This window comes from Poeciliopsis prolifica, unplaced genomic scaffold (assembly GCF_027474105.1).
Source record: "Poeciliopsis prolifica strain line A6 unplaced genomic scaffold, Auburn_PproV2 SCAFFOLD011, whole genome shotgun sequence".
Lineage (NCBI taxonomy): Eukaryota > Metazoa > Chordata > Actinopteri > Cyprinodontiformes > Poeciliidae > Poeciliopsis > Poeciliopsis prolifica.
Window position 1 is genome coordinate 6,147,164 of NW_026562386.1, and position 27,284 is coordinate 6,174,447.

Sequence of the window (27,284 nt, forward strand, 5' to 3'; positions counted from 1 at the left end):
AGGAACTTGTTGTAAGTCAACAGTTCCTCAATATTGATTAAAAATATTAAGGAATTAATTTTATATAAATATGTCACTTATAGCAAGACGAAATAATCTGTCAGCAGACTCAGAACTGATTCTGAAAACAGCACATGTGTCTGAAAAAAATAAACACCCAGCTGTCCTTTGGCATTAAGTTCATAGCAGCTGTTTTGGATTTAAAGTTTTAAGAAACCCACAAACAGCTCAAAATATGCAGAATTGAACAGAATGAAGTCTCATGATCTCAGGATGATTTTGTGTGGAAAAATGTTATAAACATGTTTCGTATGGTTCATTTCTCAACCTGTATTTTGCTTAAGGAAGCAAAATATGTCAACAAAACCCTACCTTGCTCCCTCCTTTGTCCCTTCTCTTCTGCAGTCGCTCCACATCGTCAATCTCGTACACTTTGATCTCAATGGTTTCTGTGGATGCAGCTGCACTGCGATGGTTTGAGGACGCAGGAGGCCCCAGTGGGCCGTCCACCCAGCATGCTCCTGCACTGGAGGAGGAGGATGAGGAGGACGTAATGGCTTGTTTGGAGGAGCGCTGAGAAGGTGACGAAGACGAGGAGTCCAGGGTCAGAGCTGGAATCAGACGTCGCCGCTGGAGGCCTAAAAGAAGAGAAAGGAGTGAGTATTTACACGTGTAGAAAAACAATTTGATTATAAAATTACAAAGAGTCAAATCCTTAAATACATGACTAAGCCTTTTTTCAATATAAAATGTGTGATTAAATTAATTTGCAATGCTAAAATAGATTCTGAAAAGCCATTTTCTACCAATTTTTAAGTGAAATATTTTCTTTAAAAGCGATGTACTTGACAATACATCTATAATGTAGCCATGTTTAGTATAAATCTTTAAAAAAAAATTAAAATACAGAGAAAAGTCAAATTTAGCCTCACCATAAAAGCCAGAGCTCATCCTGACAGGCTGCAATTGTCATTTTCCTGTTTGCTTCAACTGTATTCCACCCAAAGTCCTATTTTTCACAGAAACTTTAAAAATAAAGGAAGCAGTGATTCTTAAAAACACTGGAAACATGTAATGTTCCTCCCACTTCCCAACTCGACACTTTTCTGTGTAAATCTTACATAAAATGCAAATAAATTGAGGTTTGCGATTATGAGGGACAAACAGAAAAAAATAAATATTGATTCTATATCTTTGCAGAATATACATAGCAATCACTGGAGATGGGCAGAGATATGATGGGATTCATTTTGCATTTTTATTTTAGAGATGTTATTCTGTTTAAACTGTTATTAATGTTGCTCATTTTAGCTATGTTTATTTTTACAAATGCTAACAGCTCATTTTGAGCTTTTGCTCTGTAGTTTTAGGGTTATTTATTATAATTTATTTAATGTATAGGGCAGTGGTTCCCAAAGTGAGGGGTGCGCCCCCTACAGGGGGCACACTGCCATTGCAGAAAATCTTTGGTGACCACTGATATAGGGACAGAAGCTGCTGGGCTGATTTTAACCACCAACTTGAGTTTCTCTTTTCTTAGAATAAATGCAGTGAATCTGTGCGTCTGTCCTGAAGACGACACTGTGGCCCTGAGGCAAACAGAGATGAGTTTCTCTGACAGACAGAGAAATGGAGGAGGGAAGGTGTCAGTCAAATATGGAGTACTAATTAGTCTGTATTTTAAGCTGTAGTCTAAATACTGTAATCACAGACTTTCCTCAGAAAGCCTAAGAAAGGAAGGAGATAAAATGTGGCGTAAGAAGAAAGCAGTTATTTTAATATGACTTTCAGCTGGCTTTGGCCTCCATTCAGCCCAAAGGTCAAGCAGAGACATTTGTATTTCATTAGGACATATTACAGAGGGTCAAGTAAATGTATAGAAAAAAGAATCCAATCAAATGGCAATCAGGCACAAAGAGAGATTGAGCTGGCGGAGGAATGAAAATGTCTTTTTTATCATTTGACACAAAATTCACTTTTCCTCCATCAAGGCTGTCCTTTTGTGCGACACCCTGAAAGCACATTAGCTCTTTGTGCATCAGAATCTGACGCGGTTAAAGCAAAATAAATCCAGATTTTATGCTGAATATTCGGAAGGTGAGACCGTACGCACCGGGGATGAAAGGCTAATTCCAGTTTAAATCAATAATCAGTCTTGCAGCAGACAAGGCTGCACTCTTTCCAATCTGATTTCATGCACACAGCCACCCTAATGCTGAAGCAGAAGAGAGTCATTTGGCAGGTACATTAGCAACCTCTTTGTGTTAGATTCTGGTGAATATATATTCATTACAGCCTACACCGCCACGTTCCCTTTTACCATTTCACAGATGGCTGGTCAGGGTCACCTTTCCTACCTGGCTCCTCCTTCAGACACAGCTTTCTGCTCTTTTTGCTTGTCTGATCACTTTTCCTTGACTGTATTTTTTTTTTTTTTTGCGATGGTATTTCTGTCATCATTAGTTTTTCTCATCTTCTTTGACATCCTTTGACTGTTTAGTGTGATTTGCAAGCTGAAATTGGCTGGAAATTTTTTTTCTTTCTGCTTATCTTCATTATAATTTCATTTGGCAGTGAGTTGGCAGTGAGTTTGTGGTAATTTCTTATCTTCTATTCTAATTATATCTTAATGGAAATTACACATACAGGCAGCTCCCTTAATACCATAGGGTTGATGAAGGGTCACGAGATATTGATGAAACAAAACTGGTCTGAATTCATTATTAACCAAAGTAACCTCACTACATTGGGAGTTTTTGCTGATGTGATGTATCAGAGGTGACCTTGAATAGGTTAGGATTAGTCTATTACCTGCCTGACCAAATGTTCTGGAAATGGCTTATTTTACAAACACCAAAAAACAGTAACTTATTATCATAAAAACAGCTGGGTGGTTCTCTTTAAGCATGTGGGCTGTTTTTAGAAGCAGGTCAGGCCAAGATGGAATTATAAAATGTACAAAATGTAAATTTTGGGTAAAGATCCCTTTTAATAAACGTGTGAAACTGTAACCTGAGTTGGTCCTGCTCTTCTTGCTGCTCTTGGAGCTCCGTCGGGACGAGGTGGTGGCTGAGCTGTGCTCGCTGAGTGAGTCTGGAGCCGAGGAAGTGCTTCCTGTGTTCTCACTACTGTCTCTTAGCATGCTCTCGTAGCCACTGCTGCCTCCGCTGTGGTAAAACAGGGCAGTCTTCCCCATTGCTGGGGGAAGCTCTCCACTCAATACACTGCTGTTGGAGTCAAAGAAACAATCCAGTTATGATCAAAATTATTTTGGGGAAAATCAAGCCTTGACTTGTCACTATACCTGTTGTCACTTGCATGGCCGCTGCTGCAGCGGTGTGGTTTCCTTGGGGCTGTGATCTTGCTGTAAGGAGAGGGGAGTGTTTGCACCACAGCTGCCCTCTCCTCTCCCAGGTTATCACCACTTGCTCCACCTCCACTGAGAAAAACAAGTCAAGAAGCAAGATACAAAATAAAACATGAACAGATCAGTAATTGAAATATTTGTTTTGTTTATCGCAAGATGGAAAACAGTGTGAGAGCAGCTTCACCAAAATGAAATAAAAACGAATTCACCTTGCTGCTGCTGCAGGTCCTTTTTCCTCGGCTCGATCTGTGCTTCCTCCCTGGACGTGGCCTCTGGAGCGAGATCCTGCACTTCCTTGGAGGAGCTCTGAGATTCTGCTATTGACTGCCCGCAGAGGCAGTTTGGCTGTTAGACTTCCCCCCCGACTGCGGCTCAGGGACTGGGTCGACCACGATCCAGGGGCAGATCCTTGCTGCTGCTGAACGGGGGCCTGGACTGAGTTCTAGGGTTTATTCGTTAAAGAAAAGCAACATCACATCATCAGCTCAATGGTTCACTTGTGAGTTGGTCGAGATGTTGTGTTCCTTTCTAGTTTAGTTTCACACCAGCCCTGTTTAATCCACTTTCTATTTTTAATTCTAGTTTGTTAGCCTAGGAACTCATTTGGGAGGTTTACAAGCACAATTGGCCTAACTCTAATCCACGTAAAAACCTTGATCTCGGTTCGGTTGAAGTGAAATCTGGCACAGTATGAATGCATATGTGAACACCAAGCAAACCGGAAGCTACTCCAAAAGCAGGAAGTAAACTATAGCGCAGGGCATTCTGGGTAAATATGACCAAAACAAACCTGTAAGTCTAGCTAGATTAATGCCTTGTGGTCTGTTACCAAAAACAACAGAGAAATCCTACAACCAGTTCCTTCAGTGTTGGTGTAGCGACCCCACAGGTAAGGAAGGAAACACGCTTCTCCAAAGACTTTGGTTTGTTTGACACAGTGCAGCATAAAAGAAAACTGCATCAGCAGAAAAAGTAACAAATGTTGCAATTTTGGTCCTCAAATGTGCCGAGCCAATTGGACTATCAGGTGTGAAAACACCTTTAGAGGCAGTTCCTTACCTTTCCGTTCGGGGGGAGGCTGGAGCTGCGGCTGCTTGTATGGTTTAATGACTTGGTGGAGAAGCTCAGAGTCTTGGTGCTAGATGCAGAGAGACTCCTAGATTTAGGACTGCTGGTCATAAGCAATTTACTGACTGCTGAGATTTTTGACTGGCCACTGCCCTTGGCTGGTGACTGTGGCGCACTGCTTGGACTACTGCTTCCACTGAAACTGGGGCTGCTGAGGTTCCCAGTGGGCGATGATACTGAGCCAGTCCGGGCGATGCTGCGACCAGTGCGAGGCATAGTAGAGTCCCGTCTAACTCCTCCTGCCCCCATAAGGCTCTCACCTCTCTCCAGGGAAAAGCAGTCATAGTGGTGGGAGCCACTGTGCGAGCTGTGAACTCTGCCAAGAGAGTTTGTTCGGTTGGCCAGTTGTTCTAACTTGGCACTGAAGAGTCTACTACTGTCGATGCTGGAACCACGATGTCTGGTGATCCCTGAATTGTCTGTAGAGCTGCTTAGTGATGACACTCCATAAGTGGGTTGGGGGAGAGGACTGGCTGCCCTGTTTCTCTGATCAAGGCTGGACTTTCGTACTGGTGGAAGAGGTGGAATTCCTCCCTTCTTGTGGGAGAACAATCCCTGTTTTCCTTTGGATCCTAAACGTTCAAGTGTGGCACGGGGACTGCAGGGTGTTGAATTGGTGACTCCAAGGTTGCGGTACTCTGTTCCACTTTCTAAGCCATCCTGGTGGTTGAGTCGGTGCCAGCCGCGGGGAAGACTCGCTGTGCGGTGGATATCTTGGCTGCAGATTCCAGTCAAACATTCACCTTGGACACCAACAGTGATCATCTCGCAACCATCCACAACTCTCTTGAAGGAGTCTGGAGAGGAAACCACTTCACCGCCTGATCCAGAGCTACTGTGATCCCCACCTAAAGAGAGAATTCACATGAAAATAAATAGATAAAGAAATAATACAAACTAAATGCATTTTGCTTGAGGACAATAGCTGCTTGTTTCTTACCGTCCTTGCAGAAGTCCCTTCCTTGGCTCTTTAAAGGCTCTACTTCCCTTTTTTCTGGCTTAACTTCACAGATAAGTTCTCTAGGCCTTCCTTCCTCCATTCCACGTTTCAACCAAGGGTCTTCAAAGTTTATCTCACTGGAGATGGAGGCTAAAATTTCAGCTTTAGCTTTCCCTGTGTCTTTCATTAAGGCCGTCTTTATTGGGGAAGAGAGGATTGTGGGCTCATGTATAATCATGGGTTTGACAACCATGCAAGGGTGAACACTTATTGTAGTCTTGAAAGGGGAAAGATTTCCAGGCCCAGGCAGAATCTGAATGTTAGTTTTCGCCATAGATGGTGGCAGTTTTCTCTGCCTGTCTCTGTTTGGAGTCCCTTTATCCGACGCCTTCTCTGATAGATCGAGCTCTCCTTCCAGACTGCCTCTTCTTGAGCTTCCCCCACTCCTACATCCATCCAAAACCTCAACTTCAAAGCTTTGGCTGACTTCAGAATCAGCCAGTGCTTCTCCTTGCTGTCTCTGAGACTGGCTGAAGCTGTGCATAGACTGATCTGCTTCGCTGCACATGCTGAGATCGCTCATCCAAGAGGACATGGGTGATCCGGAGTTTGACATTCCTGTTGCTAAAGTTTCACCAGTCCGCAACTTTGCCATCGCTTCCTGCAACAGTGAGCAACACAGTCACTGTTGAATATACAGTGAAATATATATACACCAGAAATATATTCTTTAGTTTACTACAGTGTCTTTCAATAGTATTCACATCTTTTAGGCTTTTGTTATATCACAACTACAAATAATTTCTTTGGATTTTATTGGGATTTTATCACTCTGACAAAGTGATTTTGAAATGGAAGAAAATGTAAGTTTTACGCAACTAGGCTGGAGTTGTTGCTCATTCTTCTTTCCAAGCTAAGTCTGGTACATGACTTTTAGATGAAGTTTTATTTCAACAATTGCTTTCTTCTTGCCACTGCTTTCTAAAACACTCTGAGTTGTGAAGTAAACAGTAAACATTTGACCGTTGCAGCCCCTCCAGAGTAACTATGGATCTCCTGGCTGCTTTTCTGTCAGTTTTAGTAGCTTTGAAGTTTTGCCACATTGTTTCACATTGTTTCCATGTTCAGATGTTGGATTGAATTGCTCTCCTTAAGATGTTGAAATTATTGTTTTAGAAGCTGGTTCACTTCTCAGATAATTTCTGGAACCAATTGGCTAAAGTCATTGGTAAAAAAAAATAAAATACCATAAATCTATTGCTTTTGACTTCAGTATTATGTACTACTTTGTGTTGGTCTATCCTGAAAAATGCTAATGATATACAGTTTAGTTTGTTGTTTGTAATGTGACCAAATGCTTTAAAAGTTGAATATTTTTGCAAAGGGTTCCAAGTCTGTTTCAGCCCTCGCCAAAATCAAAAGCCAAACAGTCCCACCAACCTCTGCCATTGCCACCACATCCTTAACGCTTGTGTTTGCTGCAATTCCTGAAGACAGGTGGTAACTTTCCATTGTTCCATCTAAAGCAGCGTCACTGCTAATGGCAATGGGTTGAGGTTCTAAAGCGAGGGCAGCTTCAGAGCCACAGTCGCTGTTAAAGCTGATGATGCTCACTGGACGACAGACCAAGCTCTGGTCTTCAACAAGAGCTGTAGCGACAATGTCCTCTTCATCTCTGCAGGCCATGGTGTAAACTACATCATCCTCCCCAGGGAGAAGAGTCCCACTTCCTCCTATAGATGCTGCTGCAGCTAAGGTTTTGGAAGGAAGAGAAAAACTTATTCTTTCAAGCATATTTATCAGTCAGTTGTGTCTAATGTTCATGAGTTATATGTCATTACTGTCTTTGTGTGCGTCCAAAGGTATCGGTGGGACATCGTCGTCACAGAGTGTCTCAGCTGAGCCCAGGCTGGCAGAGAGGGATGCGGTTGGCTCTCGGACTTGTGGGCTCATCCCTGCAGGAGAAGTCCTGGACAGCAGTGACTCTGTGGAGGAGCGGCCACTGTCTGCAGCCAAACTGTCTGCAGAGTCACAGGAGCACAGTTAACGTTGAAATTAAATGTGTTCCAAGTTCAGATGGCATGCATTGACGTATTTGGTAAATTTGTTACATGGTGCATTTATCTGTTACAAGCTACTATTCAGAGATAGGTAGAGTACCCAAAAATTGCACTCAAGTAGGAGTAGCACTATTTGAACATATTTTTATTTAGGCAAAAGTAAAAGTAGCTGTCTAAGAAATCACTAAAGAGTAAGAAATTGTCTGTGCCTCTATTAGATTGTGCATAGCCATGTTAAAAAATTGCTACATCTCAGTCTAAAATTGCTTTGCTTTTCTTCTTTGAAGTGGATCAGGAAGAGATATGTTATTTTTATGTTTTGTTCTGTAAAGTTATCCTTAAAATAAAGTAATGGAAAAAGAGGAAGAAAGTATTTGGTAAAAAGGCTACTCAAATATTAAAAAACTGGTTAAAAGATAAATGATTGAATATTTAAAAATTACATCACAAGATGGTCCAAAATATAGTAATGTGATAATGTTGGTATTTTAAGGCCCAAAATGAAAATTATGAATATAATTACAAAATAATATCAGTCAAATTACTTTTTTCTTAATTAATTTAACAAAACTTTAACAGAAACTGCGGTTGTGTGTCTGTGTCTGGTGAAAAACCAGTACCTGTATATATTTTGTAAACCCTGTCTTGCTTTTATTTCACCTTCTGGTTGTAATCCTTATTTTTGTCAGCAGGTGGTGCTGTTGTTGCAGAGAGTTCTAGAATTACCGGAAGTTGAAAAAATCTCTCCTTTTCATCCTCTCGCATTCTAACGGGTAAAGCGGAATAAAAGGACAATTTTGAGTCTTTATGGCCACATGGATGAAGAATCCAGGTTTTCGGTAATTAATGTCTGAATTCACGTCATGTTTTTAAGTTTGTCCTCTTTTAGAGGGTTTATTGTACCGTTGTGTTTAAGTTTTCCGTGAAGCCGCGTTGCTACATCTCGAGTGCTAATAGTGCTTTTACTGCGCCATTTTGTTGAAACCGTTCCAAGTTAGGAGCTTTATGCTAGTATTTTGTATATATATATATATATATATATATATATATATATATATATATATATATATATATATATATATATATATATATATATATATTTTTTTTTTTTTTTTTTTTTTTTTTTTCCCGAGGATTATTGTTTGATTTATTGAAAGTAGGCTGACAGGAAGGAGAGGGGAAGACGTTCGGCGGGTTCGACTCCGGGGCCGGGAGTCGAACACAGCACGCCCTCGCTCCATACATTGAACTTTTAATTTTGCAACTCGGAGAACACTTTTATTTTTGGGAATAAAGAATTCCTTTTATTTGAAGTTCTGTAAGCTCTATTAATCCCGGCTACTTGTGTAAAACAATAATAATAATGATAATAATTACTATCAGAGGTCAAAGCCTCAGTGGCCTGGCCGTCCTGAGCCAGGCTGTGTGAGGATGGTGGGGGTGTTGATGGCATCACACCCTTCTGAGTGTACACCTTACATCGCTGTGATGGGGAAGATGGAGGCCTGGGAGGGGAAACAACAACAATAAATAACACATTTCTATATTATAAGCTGTTATGAAAACACAGGAAATGATTAATATGAAGATATTCAAATTATTGTTCCAGTGTAATTCATGCCTCACCTGTAGTCTGAGGTTTTTGTCAGGCTTGCGATGCCCAAGCGCGGCGACCCAAGAGGACGAGCCTTCCCCTCAATATTTCCGACCGCATTCAGATTCTCATGGCTTCAAAAGGAGACAGCTGACGTCATATATTTCCCCGAGAACAGCCGAAACGTCTAAATGTCAGAGTTGAGACAGCACACAGATGCCAGCAATCCTCACCTGTCATGTAACTGAGAGTTCTTGGCTTTGTGTGAGGGATTGGAGGTGATAATGCTGCTGCTCCCAGTTATGCTCCTGGAACTGGTAACCAGGGGGCATCCAGTGGCCTGAGCTAAACTGTGGATCATTGTTTGAGCGAGCTCTGCCTCCTCCACCACCTCCTTGATCTCTTGAAGCTGCTGGTCATTGCTTCTCCTCTTAGAGGCTGCCGGTAATGGAGCAGGTGAATTAATATTTCAGTAAAATCTTTCATATGCAGAGTCAAGAACCTAAGTTGGCAACATGTTTCCAGGGCATTTCTTTCTGAAAAATTAAAATTGGGTGCCAAGACCCTCTAAGAAAATGTATTTTTGCACTAAATTTGTCGATATTTATCCCTGATGAATATGTGTGGTTCCAAATCATACATAATTGGACAGGAAAATCATATTTATCGATAATTTTATACAATTTTTCAAGATGGTTGTAATGGAGAATACATGTTTGCACTAAAATTGTCAGTAGTTTTAGCCAGTGGTGGGCATGGCTAACCAACCACTATTTACTAATTTACAAAAAAAGGTCCACTAACGCAAAGCGACTAAACACATAAAAAATGAGCAGAAGCCAGTGTTAAATGGCTAAATAAGCTGATGGTAATGCTAAATTGCTAACCACAAAAGTATTGGAAGCTGACACAAAACTGCTAGGTACATAAAAATTAGCAGATCAAGCTAACACTAAACTGCAAAACAATTTTTTTTTGCAAAAGCTAATGCTAAACAGTTAAGTATCTTTAAAAAAATTTGCAGATGCTTATGTTAACCATTAATATCTCTGTTTCTGTCACACATCTTCACCTTCTCCAAGTTGACAATTGGTGTGAGGCTCACAAACAGCAACTTCCTCAGTTTCTGACTTTTCAACATATTAGTATTTAAAGTTGTATTAATATGATTTTAAAGTACATAATATATGATGTAACAAAAAGTTAATCCAACACATGAAAATTAGTAACATTTTATGTCAGTAATTAGTTTAGAAGGCTCAAAAATTGCAGCCATCTTGCAAAATGGCAGTCATCATGAGGCTAAATATGAGCAACAGCCTAAGGGGTGAGCATGCTAATTTTTATGCTTGTATGCCCAATTGAAAGATTTTTGCAGTAACAAGGTGCACTATAATGACAAAGAACTATTGTTCTTATTTTTTTTTACATGTTTATTGTAATAAGGTGTTGGGAAGAGATATTAACTTAAATCTCAGGCAGTACATCGGTTAAATTACCTATTTTGGCCTCGGCATCCAGCCCATCTGCAGAGCCTGGAGCAGATGAGGAAGGACATGACTCCTGCTTGGCACTGGGTTTGCTTGCGGGAATTTCTTCAAAGGGAAATTTTGCCACCTGGAGAAATGAAAAGAATAACTGCTTCAATATCAACCTAATTTTTTTCTACGATTTAGCGTTCCACATAAAAACAGTAGAACTGAAGCTTATATTGAAGAAAATGAACACACAGCATAGAACAATTTAAATCAAATATCTTTTGGTTGGAACGATTTATAGTTTAATCTTCACAATCATTTCCAGTGGGTTTTTTGGGGTTTTTTTTATAAATGGAGGCATCGGTCACCTCCTCACTGCCGTCAATGCAGTCCAGTCTCTCCTGCAGCTCAGCGAAGGTGTTGCATTTGAGACATTCGGCTCCTTCCTCTGGAACTGGAGCCAATGGTTGACCAAGCAGTGATTGGGAGGGCTGCGGCGGCACTGGGCCACTGGTCTGCTCGTCTGTCTGAGCCTGAAAGTAGGAAAGGAAGCCATTAAGTTATAATCAAATTCTTTGAATAGTTTTTTTTAATGGTTTCAGATAGTTAATGCACTGGAACTCTGTTCATACTGTTGAAAAGAGACATTTTTCTGTAAATTACACAAAAATGCTTTGGAAACTGGAATCTGATGTTTCTTTTGGAGTGATGAATTCTTGCTGGCTGATTGTTGGTGCATAATTCTTACCACCTCCAGCTGGCCTCTACACAATGTTTTTTGCTTTTACTTGCACATCTTGCATCAAAATCCATTAATTTCTGGGACACAATGCATCAACTTGTACCTCAGGAGCAATAAGATGTGGAAGTCCATAATAGCTTCCTGTTTCATTTTCTGCTCCATGTCTCTCAAGGAGGAAGTAGTTTTGAGGTGTTGCCTCCTTTTTATACGCATATTGTGAATAAACCAGTCAGAATCTTCCATCATCAGCCATAGTGTAACTTATAACTTTTCAATTACTTTGAATCACATTATAATATTTTTCCATAAAAATCTTTTTCATTTTGACATTTAGCAACTATAAAGAAGTTTGGCAATCCTGACTGAACTAAAGGAGGAAGATTTTCATCTGATAATGTGAATTATGTTTTTACCTCACTTTTGGTTACATTTGGTTTCAGATGTATTGACCCTTGACCCCTGACCTTGTTCTGGACTCCAGCCGGCGGACCTTGCCCCTGTATTTGATGCTGCTCAGGTGTTTTTCCTCGGAGCAAAGCTGGGACAATCGGGACGAACTCCGGCGGCCCCTCGTTGTCCGTCAGCTCTCTGTCCGACACCGCCGCTCCGTTTGGGCCCACGTAGATCACCGTGTCGCAGGACTGCTCGCTGCTGGAGTACTCGTCCGGGTCGCTGGACAGCCTCAGCAGTGGCAGTTCGGAGTCGGCGTCGCCGCGATGATGGAAAGGTCGCAGGTGGGTTGGACGGCGCATACGACCCTCCTCACAGGAGCTTTCTCCTCCAGAGGAACTAGACGTATACTGCTGCAAAAAGACAGTGATGTATTCAAATGTTTCACTTTTTTTCCTCTTTAATTAATAACCGACATACAGTTTCTTGTTAGAAAATTATTTTTAAAAGTAATAATTTCAAAATTCAAAAGTATAACTAGTCTCATCTTTTAAATTGTCACATGACTCTCTTACAGGGAAACTAACGCAGTATGGTCAAAGTTGCTATGTAGAGTAAATTTAATTAATTGAAGTTCTAATATTTTTCAAGTTTATTGGCTCAATAATAAATTGAGCATGAAAGAACATATTGAAATAAGCCAAATATTCTGATTTTTGTAGAAAAGGAATCTATAGATCCTAAACAGAAGGGTAAGACTTATAGTTCCCAAATTCTGGTTGTTTTCTTAGAACAAGACGTTTCTGAGTAAAAGTAATATTATTTACTGTGAATGAGAAATAATCAATATTGTACCAAACATTTGTTTTTGTTTTAATTCGTTTTTTTTCCATGAAAGTGCCACCTTTAAAAGGACATTATGACAATGCTGCATATATCAAGAACAATTTAAAAAGAAGTTTGACTTCACATCAAACTTCAACATCAGGCGGCTTGAAATTGGCGATAAAAATAAAGTTAGCAACAGTTAACACATCTGTCGGTACAATAAACAGCCGACAATCCGTCAAGTTAAACAGCTAATATTGGCTGCTGTTAACTTGTAAGGCTCCATCAGACCTGTTTCTCTCTCGCAGTGTAATCAGAACACATTTTATAGTTATTATCGAGCTACAAACAGTTCTAACAATATCCAGTATTATTTTAACAGCAATAATATTTTTAAATCTGATCAATTAGCTTTTTTAAAGTTATTTTTAAATGTCTAAATTGAGAGGAACTAAAGGCGACTTCCTTCTTTCTTGGTGAATAAATCTGACTCATTTAGCTTATATTTTTTAAAACAGAATACTGATGTTATCACTGCTGGTAAAATATTGTTCAATACAATAATAATAATATATAAATTGAGCTTAGTAAGATACACTTAAGCAGTTAAATAAATTAGCTCATGCTGTATTTTTAATTTGTGTTTAGAAAATACATAAATAATGCAATAAATTAGTCAATATATAATGCCTCATCATAAATATTAAAGACCAGAATTTAAATGTTATTTAAGATTCTGTTATAATATTTCACATATGTAATGTTATTTTTAATGTTTTTCTTTTTAACCTTTTCTAGCTTTTTTAATATTTCTGAAAAACATCTGATCATAGAATGTCATAAACCACATCAGTTGTAACTCTGAATATACTTTATGTTTCTGAAATAACTATATTAGTGACCCTGCAGGGATTTCTAAGGGTAAAACATGCAGCCAGTATTACAATAACAGTTCAGGAGAGTGCGCCGTTAGTTACAAGTTCTTCATTTTCCTGGTTGTGTCGCAGCCAGACATTAACACACCGTGTTGATACTTGCGGTTTAATTATAGTCAGAAGAAAAACATCAAACTCACCACAGTCACTTTAGTTTTCTTCTTTTTCATGCGGAGGACGCGTGAAGCAATCTGGATGGTGGAGAGGGTTTCGGAGAAATCTCTCGGCGAGGCGGAGATGTGAGCAATCATGGTGGTCCTGCAGTTCATGTTGCCTAGCGACTCCCTTAGCAACATGGTCAGCTTGCTGTCCCTGGTTACACGTATAGATGAGACGGGTTGGAGATGCATACATGTGTACGACGTGACTGAGTGCGTTTTCAAACAGAAATCCTTGTTTATCTGACAGATGGAAGTAATTACAGCTCCTTGAAAAAGTATTCACTCCTCTTACACTTTTCAGAATCTCAGGTTTCCGATCCGTTTGTGTGTCAATGTGTAAAGGCTGTAGTGCAGTTTGAGCTGTTGACTAGGAAAGAGGCATTCATGCACCAAACATTCATCAAGCAAAATAAATTTAGACCTGAAAAGTGATTCAATATTTTGTAAAATGACCTTAAAACACAGTTACAGCTTCAGTTACAGCTTTGACTAATGAACCTGCTATTGTTAATAGAGATGCACAATATTGGCTTTTTGGTCGATATCCGCCATGCCGATATTCTAAAACTCTTTTGGCCAATAACCGATACCAATAACAATATTTTTCTTTCCTTTACCTACTTATTAAAATTATATGGCTTTCAGGAATTAAAATACTGCATTGTCTTTGTCAATTTAACTTGCTAGCAAATGCTAAAATGGAGGCAACACTTTCAACTTGCATTCTGTTTAATGACAATTGTCTCTCTAAGACAAAGACACTCAAACTGCAGATTTGACGTTGTGCTGTGTTGTCACTGGTTTGTCATATAAAAATAATGCTTTTTATATCTGGGAGTTATTTTGACGGAATGACAGATGTCCGATATTAAAGCTTGTATCAGTTGATACCGATATCATGCCGATAATTGTGCATCCCTAATTATTATTGTAGTTGATTATGTTTGGGGCCATTTGTGTTGCTGAAAAATGAATCTGCATCATAGTGTCAAGTCATCTGCAGGATTTCCCATCTACTTCCTGCTCCTGCTTAAGAAAATCATCCCACACCATGATGCTGCCATAATGCGCAGTGTTAAAATTCGTCCATACTATTAATTATACTTATTGACAAACATTTGTCCTGTCTTCACATTCAGCAATTTGTGTTTGTAACGAAAGCAATGTAAACATTTCAAGGAGTGAATACTTTTGCAAGGCAAATATTTGTTTAAAATATATTTTTAAAAAACTGTTAATTTGTTGCAAAAATAAAAGAAAGGCTGTCAGGAAACTCTTTAGATATTATACAGTCTAATATTAGAGTCTTCTGAGAGGTTTACTTTAACAGATGGTGGGAAGTAAAAGAAGGCTGTGTGTTTAAGAGAAGACTTTCTCCTGGGTGGCCCGCTGTAATCATTTATATCTCAGATCTGTGTGCAGCAGCAGGATGACAGAGAACAGCTCCTCTGTGTCCTGTTAACTCATGCTGTTGTCCTTTTTTTTTTGTATAAAAAACAGCCTGCAGGCATGTATATTTACACACACACACACACAAATTATGCACACACTCCTACCCTGACCTCCTCTTCTTCATCACTGCTCTCTTCTTCTCCTCTTCTGCCTTGGGCTTCAACAAACCCTTTTCTCTCTCCTTAAGTCTCCCTCTATCTCTGCATCGCTCCCTGAGATTAATGTAGGTAAACTCATGACTCATGAAGTATTCATTTGGATATTAATTCAAGAGCTGAACTTGTTGGATTAGATTGCAGCGCTCAGTTTTTACTAAATCTATAACTGGATCTTCCCTAGGAAAGAAAACTTTCGACGTGGGAAATTATGATCTTCGTGGGTCAACTATCAACGATCAATCTGACATTTTAAATCCCAGAGCATCACATTTTGCATAAGGTTAAAATCAAGATCAATCCATCTGTTGTCTGTATGCTTATCCGTACAGCTGCATCTCTCTAAATTGCCCTTAGCACCAAGGGCAATTAACCTTAGAAGTGCGTTTTTGGGCAGTAAGAAGAAGCCAAAGTATGAGGAAAGAACCCACGCATTAGCAGTTTGTTTAGTATCCTAAGATGGAAGTGCTTTACATTGATCTGACTCTTGTGTTACTAAGGTAAATGTTTATTTTGATACTTGAAGATAATGTCCTGTTCACACTAAACGCTTCTGAAAAAGATGCAGAGCTTTCAGACCTCAGATAATGCAAACCAAACAAGTTCATGTTCATTTAGAAACAAACACACTGATGTTTAAACATCAGTGTGTTGAAACTGATCAGTTTTAACTCAGAGTTAAAACATCAGTGAGTGCAAGAGTTCAGAAACCAATATTTGGTGAAATAACCAAGAGGTTTTCAATGGGGTTCAGTGCAGTGGGCTCTTAAGTTTTCCCAGAGTTTTATTTAGATTTTTTTCCCATATTGTAAGTTTAAAAATGTATTAGTGGATTAAGTACTTTTTTTATTTTAAATAAAATCAGTATTTGTGAATCATTGGCTTCAAACAAGCTCTAATATCTTACTGAAAAGTTAATTTTTAAGTTAAAACACTTGAAATGAGACAAAACTAAAATATTTGCACCATAAACTTCACAAGAACAATACTTTGTAAGATTTTGTTTTTGCTTGAATCAATATCAAAACACATCAAATAAAGTTATTCCGTTTTCCACTCAAAATTTTAACAGTACATTTTTATTTTTCAAGCTTGTAATTCATATATAGTCGGTGATTACTTGTAAAATGTGGTAAATAATTTTTGACTTCTTGTTCTCTTTCCACCATCTTTAGCTAGCTCTGCCATCAGCAAGTTATTTTCAGCCAGAAAGCTGTTCCTCTGTGCATGTGTTATTCTTTTTCGGCCTCTCCATGAAAACCCTTAGAGAGAGCAGAGTGTGAAAATCAATACTCTGAGCAGCCGGTCTGGAACCTATGGCTTTGCCAAAAAAATATCTCAAATCATGTTTTTTGCCAGTATGACGCTCGTTTTGAACTTCTGTAAATCCCCTCGGCCATTTCTTCATGCCCAAGCGCCTCGAGTTTCTGCCATGTGCTTGCATGATCGCACAGAGCTACGAGCAGCAATGAGCAGCCGTGCAAATCACAACAAATACAGGAGCATGTGGAGGTGGACTGCCTGATCATACACTGTAAAACGTTTGAGTGGCTTTAGCGGTCACTGGCGATTGTTAATTAAATGTTTAAACTTTTACTTAAGAAATGTTCTTAAGTTTTTTTTATAAAAGGAAGAAAGAAAAGAAAAATGTTTTTAGCGTGTGTTGTTGAATGACTTATTCTGTGACATTTCTTGTCTTTTGAGTAAATATATTATAACTCAGTAAAGCTAATACACTGTAAAACATTTGATTTAAATTGAAAATGAAAGTCCACCTGCTGCCTGAAAAATGCAACTTAGATCAACAAGAAATCTGTTTTGGTTTTAACTCAGAAATTAAAGCTCATGAAGTTGATTTAACAACAAGAAACAAGTTGTCTGAACATTGTTTTTTAAATTCAATAATCTTGAATTGTGAGCTTTGACTTCATTCTGCAATTTAAACCAAATAATTATTTCACAACATGCCCTCACCTGGTTAAAGAGCCATATTTTGTTATTATTTTACGCACAATATTAAGTTAAAATAACTACTTATTTAACTTTAGAATAATTAAAGTTTTTGTTTCAAACTGCATGATAATTTATGAAACATAATGAATTCAGCTCAGAAACATTTAGTATGATCAGGACTTTATCCTCAAACTTTAAAATAAACATTTGTCGTAATAAAACACGAGTCAGAAATGTAACACACTTCCATCTCAGGATACAAAAACAGTCGCTAAGCATTCTGGGAAATGGCTCTCACAGCTGTCTTTCTCTTCTTTCAGTTTTTTTTAGTGTTAACCTAAAAACCCTAGTTTATTCAACTCTCGGAGGTTTGACCAAATGAGTAAAAAGTTAACACAATTTACTACTATAAGTTTATCTTTCAGAAACTCACATTTTGGTACAAAACCTAAAACTCTAAATTTATTTGACTTAAAGAGCAGAAGACAGTAAAAGCTGCTCAAATGTTTTACACTGTCAGACTGTCGCATATCGATTATTAGAATATACTATCGATTAATACAGAAAATCCACTGAGGTAAAGATCAACCATCAGTTCATTATAGACGTCCAAATGAATATCAATAAGGATCTTTGATACTTTATATAACTTAAAAAATCATAACTTCTGTAATTGCTTATAAACTTTGATTTTTTTAGCATGACAGTTTGATTAAATTATCATGTTTAATCAAACTGCCATTAACAAGAAAATAATGTAACTACGAAGAGCTACATGAGTGAACAGCCTTTTGAAAAGGAGACATTGTTCAAATGAAGATGCATGCCCTTTAAAATAATCTGTTTCCGACTCCAGCAGAAGTCTGAGTCACCAGGCGAAGCTCTGTGTTCGTCTCCAGTGCTTATATAAGCATTAGGTTGTTTTGCAGTGTAAATTCAAAAGACAGATATTATGTTAACTCAGCAAAAAACAACTTTAAAAGATGAAAGAAACGAGAGAAGTAAAAAGTTCACCTGAATATTTATGGCTTCACAATCTGCTGCTTCAGTCAATTCAAATCAACACATCAATATTTTTTCAGTTATTTTTCTACATATCTTACCTTTCATTTCTTTTATTTGCAGTATGACATTTCTTTTGTTTTTCTTTACATCATTCCTTCTTTCTGGATACCAGAAGGAATGTCAGTTTTTTCCTAAGTTTCAACAATCTCATATTCAAGTTAATTCTGTTTTAACATCCTTTTAACATGATTTTTATTATCTTCCTTATTCTTTTTCTCTCTTTTTACAACTTCTTAGCTCAGGATACAATTTATCTCCCTTTTCTCGTCTTTGCCAGTCTGCAAACCAGAATTTTAATTAATATGGAGGAGCATCTGTTGTTGTTTAAAATGTTAAGTTCCAATAAAACCTGAAGCATCTATAGAAACATGTTCTCTGCTCTCCTCTTCCCATCCTCCTACTCGGTCTCTGCCTCACTCCTCACCGCATTTATCTCACACATTTGGTAATTTGGCCTCTTCTTCTCTCCTCTTCGGGATCCAATCAGTTCATTTTCACACACTTCCTCTTTGCACTCCCCACCCACTCACACACACACACACGCACGCACACACACACCAACCTACTTGTAGGGAATGTGTTTGCTGCCGTTGACCAGGGCCAGAATCACGTTCCCGAGGGCGGACAGAGAAAGGCACAGAGGAGCCGAGCTTGGTGAAGAGTTTTCTCTGCTTTTCCCGCCGCCGCTGCCTCCTCCCAGTGCTTTAGCATCACAGCTCCCCAGGTCCAGCAGGTGGAGTCGACTACGACCTCCTGACACTGAAATGTGTGAAAAACGGGTCAGTAAAAGCAGAGGAAGAAAAAGATGGGAAATGAACTGAATTCAAGGTATTTGTTGGTTTATTAGCAAGTAAAATGTAAGACTTTTTTAGACCATTTATGGCCACCTTCAGTAAAATTTAAGACTGAAAAACCTATAAATATAGAGGATGTTTGAAGGTACTTAATGTATTGCGATCAAGAAGAGTAAGAATTGTGACACTGGATTTTTTCCCCCTTTGCTAGCTAGGTTAAAAAACTAGCTAGCTAACAAGGGTATATATTAGAGTCAACCGTCTCAAACATTTGCCTGACAGAAAAGTCCTGCAAGAAAAAAAAATTAAATTGAAAAATAGGATCAATTTGATAATTACTACAAATTGGAATGCATGTGTGATTAAATTTTTTGTGAAAATTGTTTTTTAATAATTATGGCAGTGGATCCTTTCATTTGTCTCAATGTGTGTGAATTAAAAATAGAACCTTAAATGAGTTTATATGTTTGTGACAGGGTTATTTTTAATTTAGAAACATAATAACAAACATTTCAGCCTGTAGATAAATCTTTGGTTTTTTCATTTTAGTGATATAGTCTTATGCCATTTATTCATTATTATCTATTATTATTTTTCAACACAATCCTTTGGTAAAATAGCATCGGATATTTAGCTAACACATAAACGGCTGTTTATATGCAGTACCTTGCGCATCACTAGGGGGCGCATGCGGACCACAGTTTGAGAAAGACTGCTTTAAATGGATTCTAATCTAAATTAGAGGGCCAGTTCAGTAAACCTACAAAAGATGTAGTATGTAAAATTAGCTTGACATTTAAATTGGTGAAGGCAAATATCACAATGCAGACTGAACACTTGTCTTGTGTAGATTAGATAAAATTGTAAATCACCTGTTTAAAATGCAGGACTGAGAGTAAAAGCTTGACTTTGTCAAGGATTCTCAGTTGACAAAAATAAAAGCTTCTGACAACTGTTTTTCTTGCCAACGAGAAACTGTCACGTTAAACATTATGGCAAGTTTGTGCAGAAAGACTTTTGGAGTAGGGGAGGTTATGTACTCCCTAAAGTCTTGCATCTGTTTTACATTTCATTCATTATTTAAAGCCGTCCATGCAGTCCAGTAAAGCATTCAGTGGGGCTTTATCTTTCCTGCTTACAATCAAGTAGATTCAAGATTAGTGAAATGATATCTGATTTTTGCTTAGGATGAAACTGAAGTGGAGCTTTCAAAAAGAAAACAAAGAATGAATCCCTGCCCAATCCAACAGGACCATTTAGAGAGTTTGACGGTGAAGCTGTAGCTCTTAAGGTAAGATTCAAATAATTCCAACAAACGTTTTATTGAAGCACAATGACAAATGGATGAAGATTAAACCAAAAGGAACATTTTCTTCAATGTGCTTTGCTTCCAAGTTTCAAAATAGGGAACACTGGATAAATGTCAATTTTAACAAATGAAGTCCAGGGTCAGATGGAAGCAAAATGAGAACAATGCATGCTCTCACATTAGTTACTCATCCCTAATCTCTGCGTTTTCTCCTATCATGCATGTTGACAATTATGCTAACACACACGTTTGTTTTTGACCACAATTGGACTTTTAATTGATTTCCTTAAGTTTATTTACTAATTTTCAAAAGAAATTTTAAAGGAGCCTGTGAAAGTGTCTGTATCAGACCTGAATCAGAGGCATCAGTGGAGTTTGTTTCAGAGTCAAAGCATGAACAGGTTAAGACAACAGATAGTTTGTGCCTGTGTTTGTTGTATGTGATGAAACTCTCCAGGCTTAGCTAAAATGCTGTCAGTAGCAAGTTGACTATTATTGACTTACTCCATCTTGTATTTCAACAACAGTATATGAGTTAAAAATAACTGAAATGCTAAGGTTAGCCAAAATTATCTCAACATCATTTAGGTTAGGTTTGGTCCCCAAACGGCAGCATGTGGATCTTAGAAGAGTTATTATTCATGGAAATAGCTTTGAATAGGAAACATTAGTATGTACATTAATGTGCACACATTTTGTGCATGAGAAGTGTCTCTAAGCACTGAATAATTATTAATAGATCACACAGTGACATACTGGTGACAGATTATAGCACACACAGATCTGATTATCATATTTCAGACAAACTTTCTTTTTCTCAATAAAATAAAACATTAAATCTGCAGCAGAAAAACACAACTCAGTGGTAATAATGATTTTCTAGCATACAGTACTCACTCCCTCCTTTGCCTGTCTTTTCCATGCGGTACTGGTAGATATGCAACGTGAAGAGCATGTGGGAGTTCCTGTGTTCTTCCTCTGTGGTGTTGGGTCGCTGGCTGCTGTGGCGAGCTGCGATGGCTGCATCCAGAAACCAGGCCGCCTTCTCTGGGGTCGGAGCACGGAGCTCCGATTGGTTTTGGAGCTGGAAAACATCCAGATTTGAAAAATAAAGCATCAATGGTGCAGATATGACATAATGGGAGAGGTAAGAGGAAACCAAATTAAGCCAGAGGGGTTTGAGTCACCAGCCAAAAAGTATGTATACGATGATTATGTTTGCAATGAGGATTTGGCATGTAGGGCTCTGCTAGTAATGGTTCACCTGCAGGTATATGACAAACAAAAAAGCTGCAAGGAGTGGAAAATGTGTGTGTGCTGCAGGATGTAATTACTGATGAGATTAGGGCCAGATTAGTTAGGGATTATACAGATGTGTTTGCACCAGACCCTCTAATCCTATAAATATGCAGACATTCTGCTGCTCATTTGTTGCTGTCACTTTGTGACAATCTGACGACTGCTGCGTGTTTTATCATTATACTATTTTATTTATGCTTTTTCGCTCTTTGAAAAGGTGCAATACCTTTCAGGTAAGGTAAAACAATATTTAGATTTCAAGGTTTTCCCCAGTAAATTTGCTAAGCCCAGTGGTTGGGGTGCTCAGCAGTCATTCGTCGTGTTTTTGAGTTAAAAAATGTGCCAAGACGTTTGAAAATATCACTTGGTAATTATGTGTTATTGGAAGATTTATACCTGAATACTAAGTCTTGAAACTTGCAAACATTAAAAAATAAATAAAAAATTTAAATAAGCAATGCTAAGCCTGGTGGGGGGCACAAGTAAAGCCTGGTGACCTGCCAGGCTCATAATACCTTCAGAGAAATCCTGCATTGGAATAATTAAAGTTTTACATCAAGTGCTTTTTCCTTCTGTACTTTTGATTCTCATTATTTTCAAACGTCACAAAGATGTGTTTCTGTCCTGACTCCAAAAGACAAAATCGACTTTTAAAAGTGAAAAATAAAGTCTGGTGCAAATTGGAAACAATAAAATAATCTAGCGGCTATCAGAAATACCTGCATGCCACAGATTGGATCTTCACAGAGATAAACTCCAGGCGACTGGCCGTCCTGCAGACTTCCTGTAGCCACTTCAGACAGCAAATCCTTCAGGTTTTCCTCCTTTCCCCAAACCTGAACACAAATCAATCAGCTGATCAGAGCTGATAACATTTTATTTGATCTCAAAGCAAATCGATCTCAACAAAACATTATAAAAAAGAAAGTAAATTTGTCGACCAAAGAAATGGCAAAAATTTTAATATTAGCAGAATTTATAATGAAACTCAGAAATTGGGATTAAAGAATTTCTAAAATTGTTTTTTTTTTTTTTACATAAAATTCTAAGAATAATGAGTATATGATTAAGAAAGCATTCTGGTCCATTTCCAGTTAAATTAAAAGATTTCAATCACCAACTAACCAAGCACAGACTAAAACATTTGAGCCACGTTTAGTTGTGTCTAATATATTCTACTCTTTAAATCAATTAAATTTAGCGAGTTTTAGGTTTTGAACCTGAATGTTTGAGTTTGTGAAAGATAAACTTACAGCAGTAAGTTATGTTAAGAGTTGAACAAACAAGAGGTTTTAGGTTAGCACTTAAAACATCTGAGAGAAGGAAAAAGACAGAGGTGGGAACTATTTCCCAGAATGCTTAGCGGCTTGTTTTTGTATCCTGAGAAGGAAATGTTCATTTTAGGTTTGCAGAGCTTGAGGACAATGTCTTGTTCACACTAAATGTTTCTGAGCCAAATTCATTGTTACGTTTAATAAAACTTTGATCGTTCGATTTGAAACAAGAATTTAAATTATCCCAAATAAGTTATTTTAACTGGATATTATGAGTAAAATAGCAGAGAAATATGGCTCTTTAACCAGGTGAGGACATTTTTTATTTACATATTGTAAAATAATATAATATATATTTACTCAAAAGATAAATGTGACAGAATAAGTCATTCAACAGCACAGGCTAAAATTCTTTTTCTTCCTTTCTTTTAAAAAAAGAAAACAACAACCTGGGAGCATTTCTTAAGTAAAAGCTTAAAAAATGCTAAATTAACTATGTCAGTGACTGATAGAGCTGCTTCTTTTTCCATTTGATAGAAACATTGCTGATGCTTTGCTTTTAATGAAAACTGAGGCGTTTTTCTCAGTCACCTCCACAGCAGAGACTCGAACAGAGAAGCGCGCTCCTGTTTTCTCCTTCCTCTCATTGATGAGTTTAAACAGCCAGGAGATGGCACAGGGGATTATTCCCAGGGTCTGAAGAGAGTCATCACGACCAATCATTGTGTACGATTTTCCTGGATGACACACAGAAAGACAAAAAACAGAGCAAGGGGTGAGAAAAAAAAAGATCATAAAACCTCTATTCTTTGGAGAAAGATGAGTAAGAAAAAGGTGTGAGAGTGAAATGATCGTCTGTGAGTGGATCTGCGTCTCCTCCAGTGACAGGACGATGATTATCCTCCTCCTACACCTGCTGCGGCTGTCAGAATCAGGAGATCAAACACCCGCCTAAACAAAGCCATATGTCACAGCTAACATGTGGAAAACAGAGGACATGAAAGCCTGACTCCTGTGATGCAGCGTAGAGAAATGTTTCCCATTTGTTCTGAATGAGGATGGAGGGGAGGCTGTCAGCGACGTGATTTTACATTGTTCTCTCTCAGCGTTTCCTCAAGCATCTGCTCTAAAAACACTGAGCTGCAAACGCCTTGTAAAAGAGACACGTTATATTCATTTATTTGGAGAAGAAATGATTCATTTTAAGCTTCACATTGTGGCACTTTGTGTTCAGAAAACCAAAAAGCTGCTCCATGAGTGTAAAAGTTGACCTATAAGGTTTCCTTGAATGGGTTATCACAGGTAGCTCTATGGCATGTGTCAAACTCAAGCATCCATTGTACAGAGCAAACAGCTGGCCAGACGTGCTGGAGTTTCGTTTGGGCTGCTAGGCAACTCCAGACTCAGTTGGGGTTGCTAAGTAATGGCGCAGTTACAATAAAGAGGATTTTGAAATGTCTTGTTTTCCAGACGCTTAAAAACATTAACTTATTGCCAGAAACAGACGAGTGTTTACTATTTCAAAAAAAAAAAAAAAAAAGTTTTTAGAAGCAGTTGAGACTTGAAAGGATGTACAAAAAATATGCAAAAAGTGAATTTTGTATAATGGATCCTCTTTAAAGTTCAATAACTTCAACACCAGACCATTAACTTTGACTAATCTAATTTTCCAGTTGATTTGATTTCCTCCAACACAGCTTGTCTATTTAACAGCCGTTACCTCTCTGTGTGTCTCTCTTCCTTTCAGGCCTGATTTTATGAGAGAGTATGAGTGTTAGTATATCACAGCCATTTCCTTTGTTCTCGCTGATGCAGGCTGTCAAGTCCTGGTTCTGTGGCTGACTGCTTCAGCCAGATGCACAGGAACGTTGTGCTGCAGGCTATAAAACAGTAAGTGAACTGATGCCTCGTAATTTGTTGCATCGAACCAAAATATAGATGCTGTCAATGTCTGAACAAACTTTGTATCTCTCTAACTTTTCTTTCTTCTGATTTTGTTGTTTTTGTGTTCCTTCTAAATCATGTAAAGCACTTTGAACTGCCCTGTTCCTGAAAATGTGCTACATAAATAATATTACTCATCTACCTGTTCAGATAAATATTTTCTTAAGCGTTTTATACGATATCTATTACATAAAAAGCCAATGAATATTTCTTATATTTGTGACTACAATGTGACAAAGTGTGGAAAAGCTTAATCACTCTTAGGCTTTTTGGTAACAATTCTGACTAAATCTGTGATATTTGGCTTATATCAATATTATACGAATGTAGCAGTTTTTCATATTTGGCTTTTTTTCAATGCAAACCTGCTTGTTGTGCAGAGAGTCTGAGTCTGACCCCTCATAAATCCACAGCCCAGGGCTTCCAGGCTGAAGATAAACACTCTTTGTGCTACTTTCCCCGTTTTAATGAGCAAAAAGGTAATGTCATTATAACGCGGCGGCCCCATTAAGATTCATGGCCCGGGGTGAGCTGCTGCTGCAGCAGCAGCGGCTTTTTAAGCTGAAACCATTCCTGGTCACGAACGCAGAAATCCATTCAGAAATCCATCAACAAAAAGTTTGTTTCTCCAAGCTTATAAAAGCGCCTGCAGTGTCATTTACACGGCCATGCTCAAGCAATTAGAGGGAACATTAGTTCCAGATGTAGTCGTTCATTACAGAGAGAGAAGTTTCTACCATTAATTCTGTCTTTATTTTTCTGTTTCAAAGTTTGATGGAGGTTGTGCTGTCTAGACGAGCACCGTGGTGACTTATTTTGTTTTAGGAGGCTCTAATTATTGTGTGCACATCTGTCTCACCCACTCATTAATTTTATATGCTCACCCACATTTAGCTTGAGATTGTTTGAGTTTGTCTCTGCATGTGTGTGTGAGCAGCTCAGCGCAGATAGATACACTTCCAGTTCACCCAACTTGCATATCTGTGGACAAAGAACTCCGCGAAGAAAGATTTAAATTTTATTTTTAAATGTCACTTTAATTCAAAGACTTGTCTTCCCGAGGACAAGTCTTTGATTAGCACTAATTAGCACTAACAACATAAAGTTAAACATTAAGCTAAAGCTGTTTTTCCAGTTGCATTGAGTTTAATTAATGTTGGGAATATAGATGAAGTAGTTACACGGTTTGTACATATTTAATTTCTGATGAGAAATTCTATGTTTAATTGCTAAAGTAGATATTTAAAATTGGTTTACTCAACCAAACTAGTTTCTTTTCCCATTGCATTTTTGATTGTTGGTGTAGGGCGTTACGATGCACACTCTTCAAAAAATCCACTTTTATCTCATCAGTTTACAGAATATCTCCACAAATCTCTTGGGGATTATAAACAAGGCAAATATTAGACAGTAAATTGTGTGTTTATTTTAGTCAGCAGTAATTTTTTTTCATTGCTCGGTTTTTTTCTTCATTTTTGATTGAATACACCTGGATGTATTCAGATCACAGAACATGACCAATGATGCAGGCTGAGGGATAAACAAAACTGGGGCTGACCTCAAGTTAAATAATGTGTCTGTGATGCTTGGCCTTTGTTAAGGCTGCACATGTTTGGGTTCAGATTGCGTTGCAGTGTGCAGTGAAGGGTCCTGACCCTTTCTAAGACAGCTTCTCTAAAAATCAGCTTCAGGAGGATTAGGGAGCAAAAGAGGAAGACAGAAAAACAGCCTGAGCAGACTGGGGAAGCTTTCAGCCAGAGCAGACACTAATCCTCTTCTGTCTCTGATAGACGAGGGAGAGTCGCCAAGTGCAGGACTGACACACTGACAGTCAGGCACACATACGAGGGATGGCTCATAAACCACATGTGCTCTGTTTGTGTAGCTGAAGAAGTTGTGTTCAAGAGGCTGTTACCCAGTTTGGAGTGTCCGAAGCAGAAGATGCAGCCGTCCGCTCCGTTCACCACCGACTGGATGACCTCAGCCACCGTTCCTGCACACACCTCCGCCTGGCAACAGGCGACCACGGAAAGACGATGAGGAAAAACACAAAGCAAAGATTATATACCGAGGTGATCACGTTCAAATTAAGAGTCTATTCACACTCATTTTGTGATCAAAGAACTCGTTTTTGCAACTTGGGAAGCCATATGTGTTTCTGTGGAAAATATTCACTACTTGAAAATGTTCACCTTTGAGGTGAGAATGATAGGTTTTCAGGTTTGTTTGTTTTTTTGTTAAATTACAAACACATATTTGTAAATATGTAATGGTCAACAGTGTCGAAGCTTCTATGCATCACAAATCTGGAACAAACAAAGCTGAAATAGAGTTCCTTTAAACATAAAATAGATTTAAAACCTTATCAATGAAACAAACAATGTTCTGATAATTTGACTGTGTTCTACAACTTTGT

The 27,284-nt window shown here is 38.3% G+C and overlaps 1 protein-coding gene and 2 long non-coding RNA genes across 5 annotated transcripts in view; 2 read left to right on the forward strand and 1 right to left on the reverse strand.

Annotated features, from left to right (window-relative positions):
* kif26ba (kinesin family member 26Ba) overlaps window positions 1-27,284 on the reverse strand; it is a 100,523-nt gene that overhangs the window by 7,317 nt on the left and 65,922 nt on the right. The window contains exons 7-26 of the mRNA XM_055036334.1: window positions 26,784-26,877; window positions 23,516-23,661; window positions 22,370-22,486; window positions 21,249-21,435; window positions 18,815-19,007; window positions 13,603-13,774; window positions 11,774-12,112; window positions 10,936-11,100; window positions 10,589-10,706; window positions 9,323-9,527; window positions 9,122-9,223; window positions 8,873-9,000; window positions 7,277-7,456; window positions 6,876-7,186; window positions 5,436-6,096; window positions 4,427-5,343; window positions 3,577-3,809; window positions 3,305-3,439; window positions 3,013-3,227; window positions 373-638 (exon numbers count right to left, since the gene is read on the reverse strand). Of these exons, the coding sequence (XP_054892309.1) occupies window positions 373-638; window positions 3,013-3,227; window positions 3,305-3,439; window positions 3,577-3,809; window positions 4,427-5,343; window positions 5,436-6,096; window positions 6,876-7,186; window positions 7,277-7,456; window positions 8,873-9,000; window positions 9,122-9,223; window positions 9,323-9,527; window positions 10,589-10,706; window positions 10,936-11,100; window positions 11,774-12,112; window positions 13,603-13,774; window positions 18,815-19,007; window positions 21,249-21,435; window positions 22,370-22,486; window positions 23,516-23,661; window positions 26,784-26,877 (4,884 nt within the window). The remainder of the gene's footprint in view (window positions 1-372; window positions 639-3,012; window positions 3,228-3,304; window positions 3,440-3,576; window positions 3,810-4,426; window positions 5,344-5,435; window positions 6,097-6,875; window positions 7,187-7,276; window positions 7,457-8,872; window positions 9,001-9,121; window positions 9,224-9,322; window positions 9,528-10,588; window positions 10,707-10,935; window positions 11,101-11,773; window positions 12,113-13,602; window positions 13,775-18,814; window positions 19,008-21,248; window positions 21,436-22,369; window positions 22,487-23,515; window positions 23,662-26,783; window positions 26,878-27,284) is intronic.
* Window positions 568-7,860, forward strand: LOC129363986 (uncharacterized). The gene is made up of 3 exons (XR_008606381.1): window positions 568-656; window positions 7,117-7,191; window positions 7,298-7,860. It is a non-coding gene; the product is annotated as an uncharacterized LOC129363986 (long non-coding RNA).
* LOC129363985 (uncharacterized) overlaps window positions 11,934-27,284 on the forward strand; it is a 77,716-nt gene continuing 62,365 nt past the window's right edge. For 2 of the 3 annotated variants that reach the window (XR_008606378.1, XR_008606379.1), the window contains exons 1-5: window positions 17,345-19,027; window positions 20,230-20,333; window positions 21,287-21,498; window positions 24,740-24,814; window positions 26,754-26,940. This is a non-coding gene — a long non-coding RNA (uncharacterized LOC129363985). Of the gene's footprint in view, window positions 12,044-17,344; window positions 19,028-20,229; window positions 20,334-21,286; window positions 21,499-24,739; window positions 24,815-26,753; window positions 26,941-27,284 lie in introns of those variants that run through there. The other variant, XR_008606380.1, reaches the window with a different exon arrangement.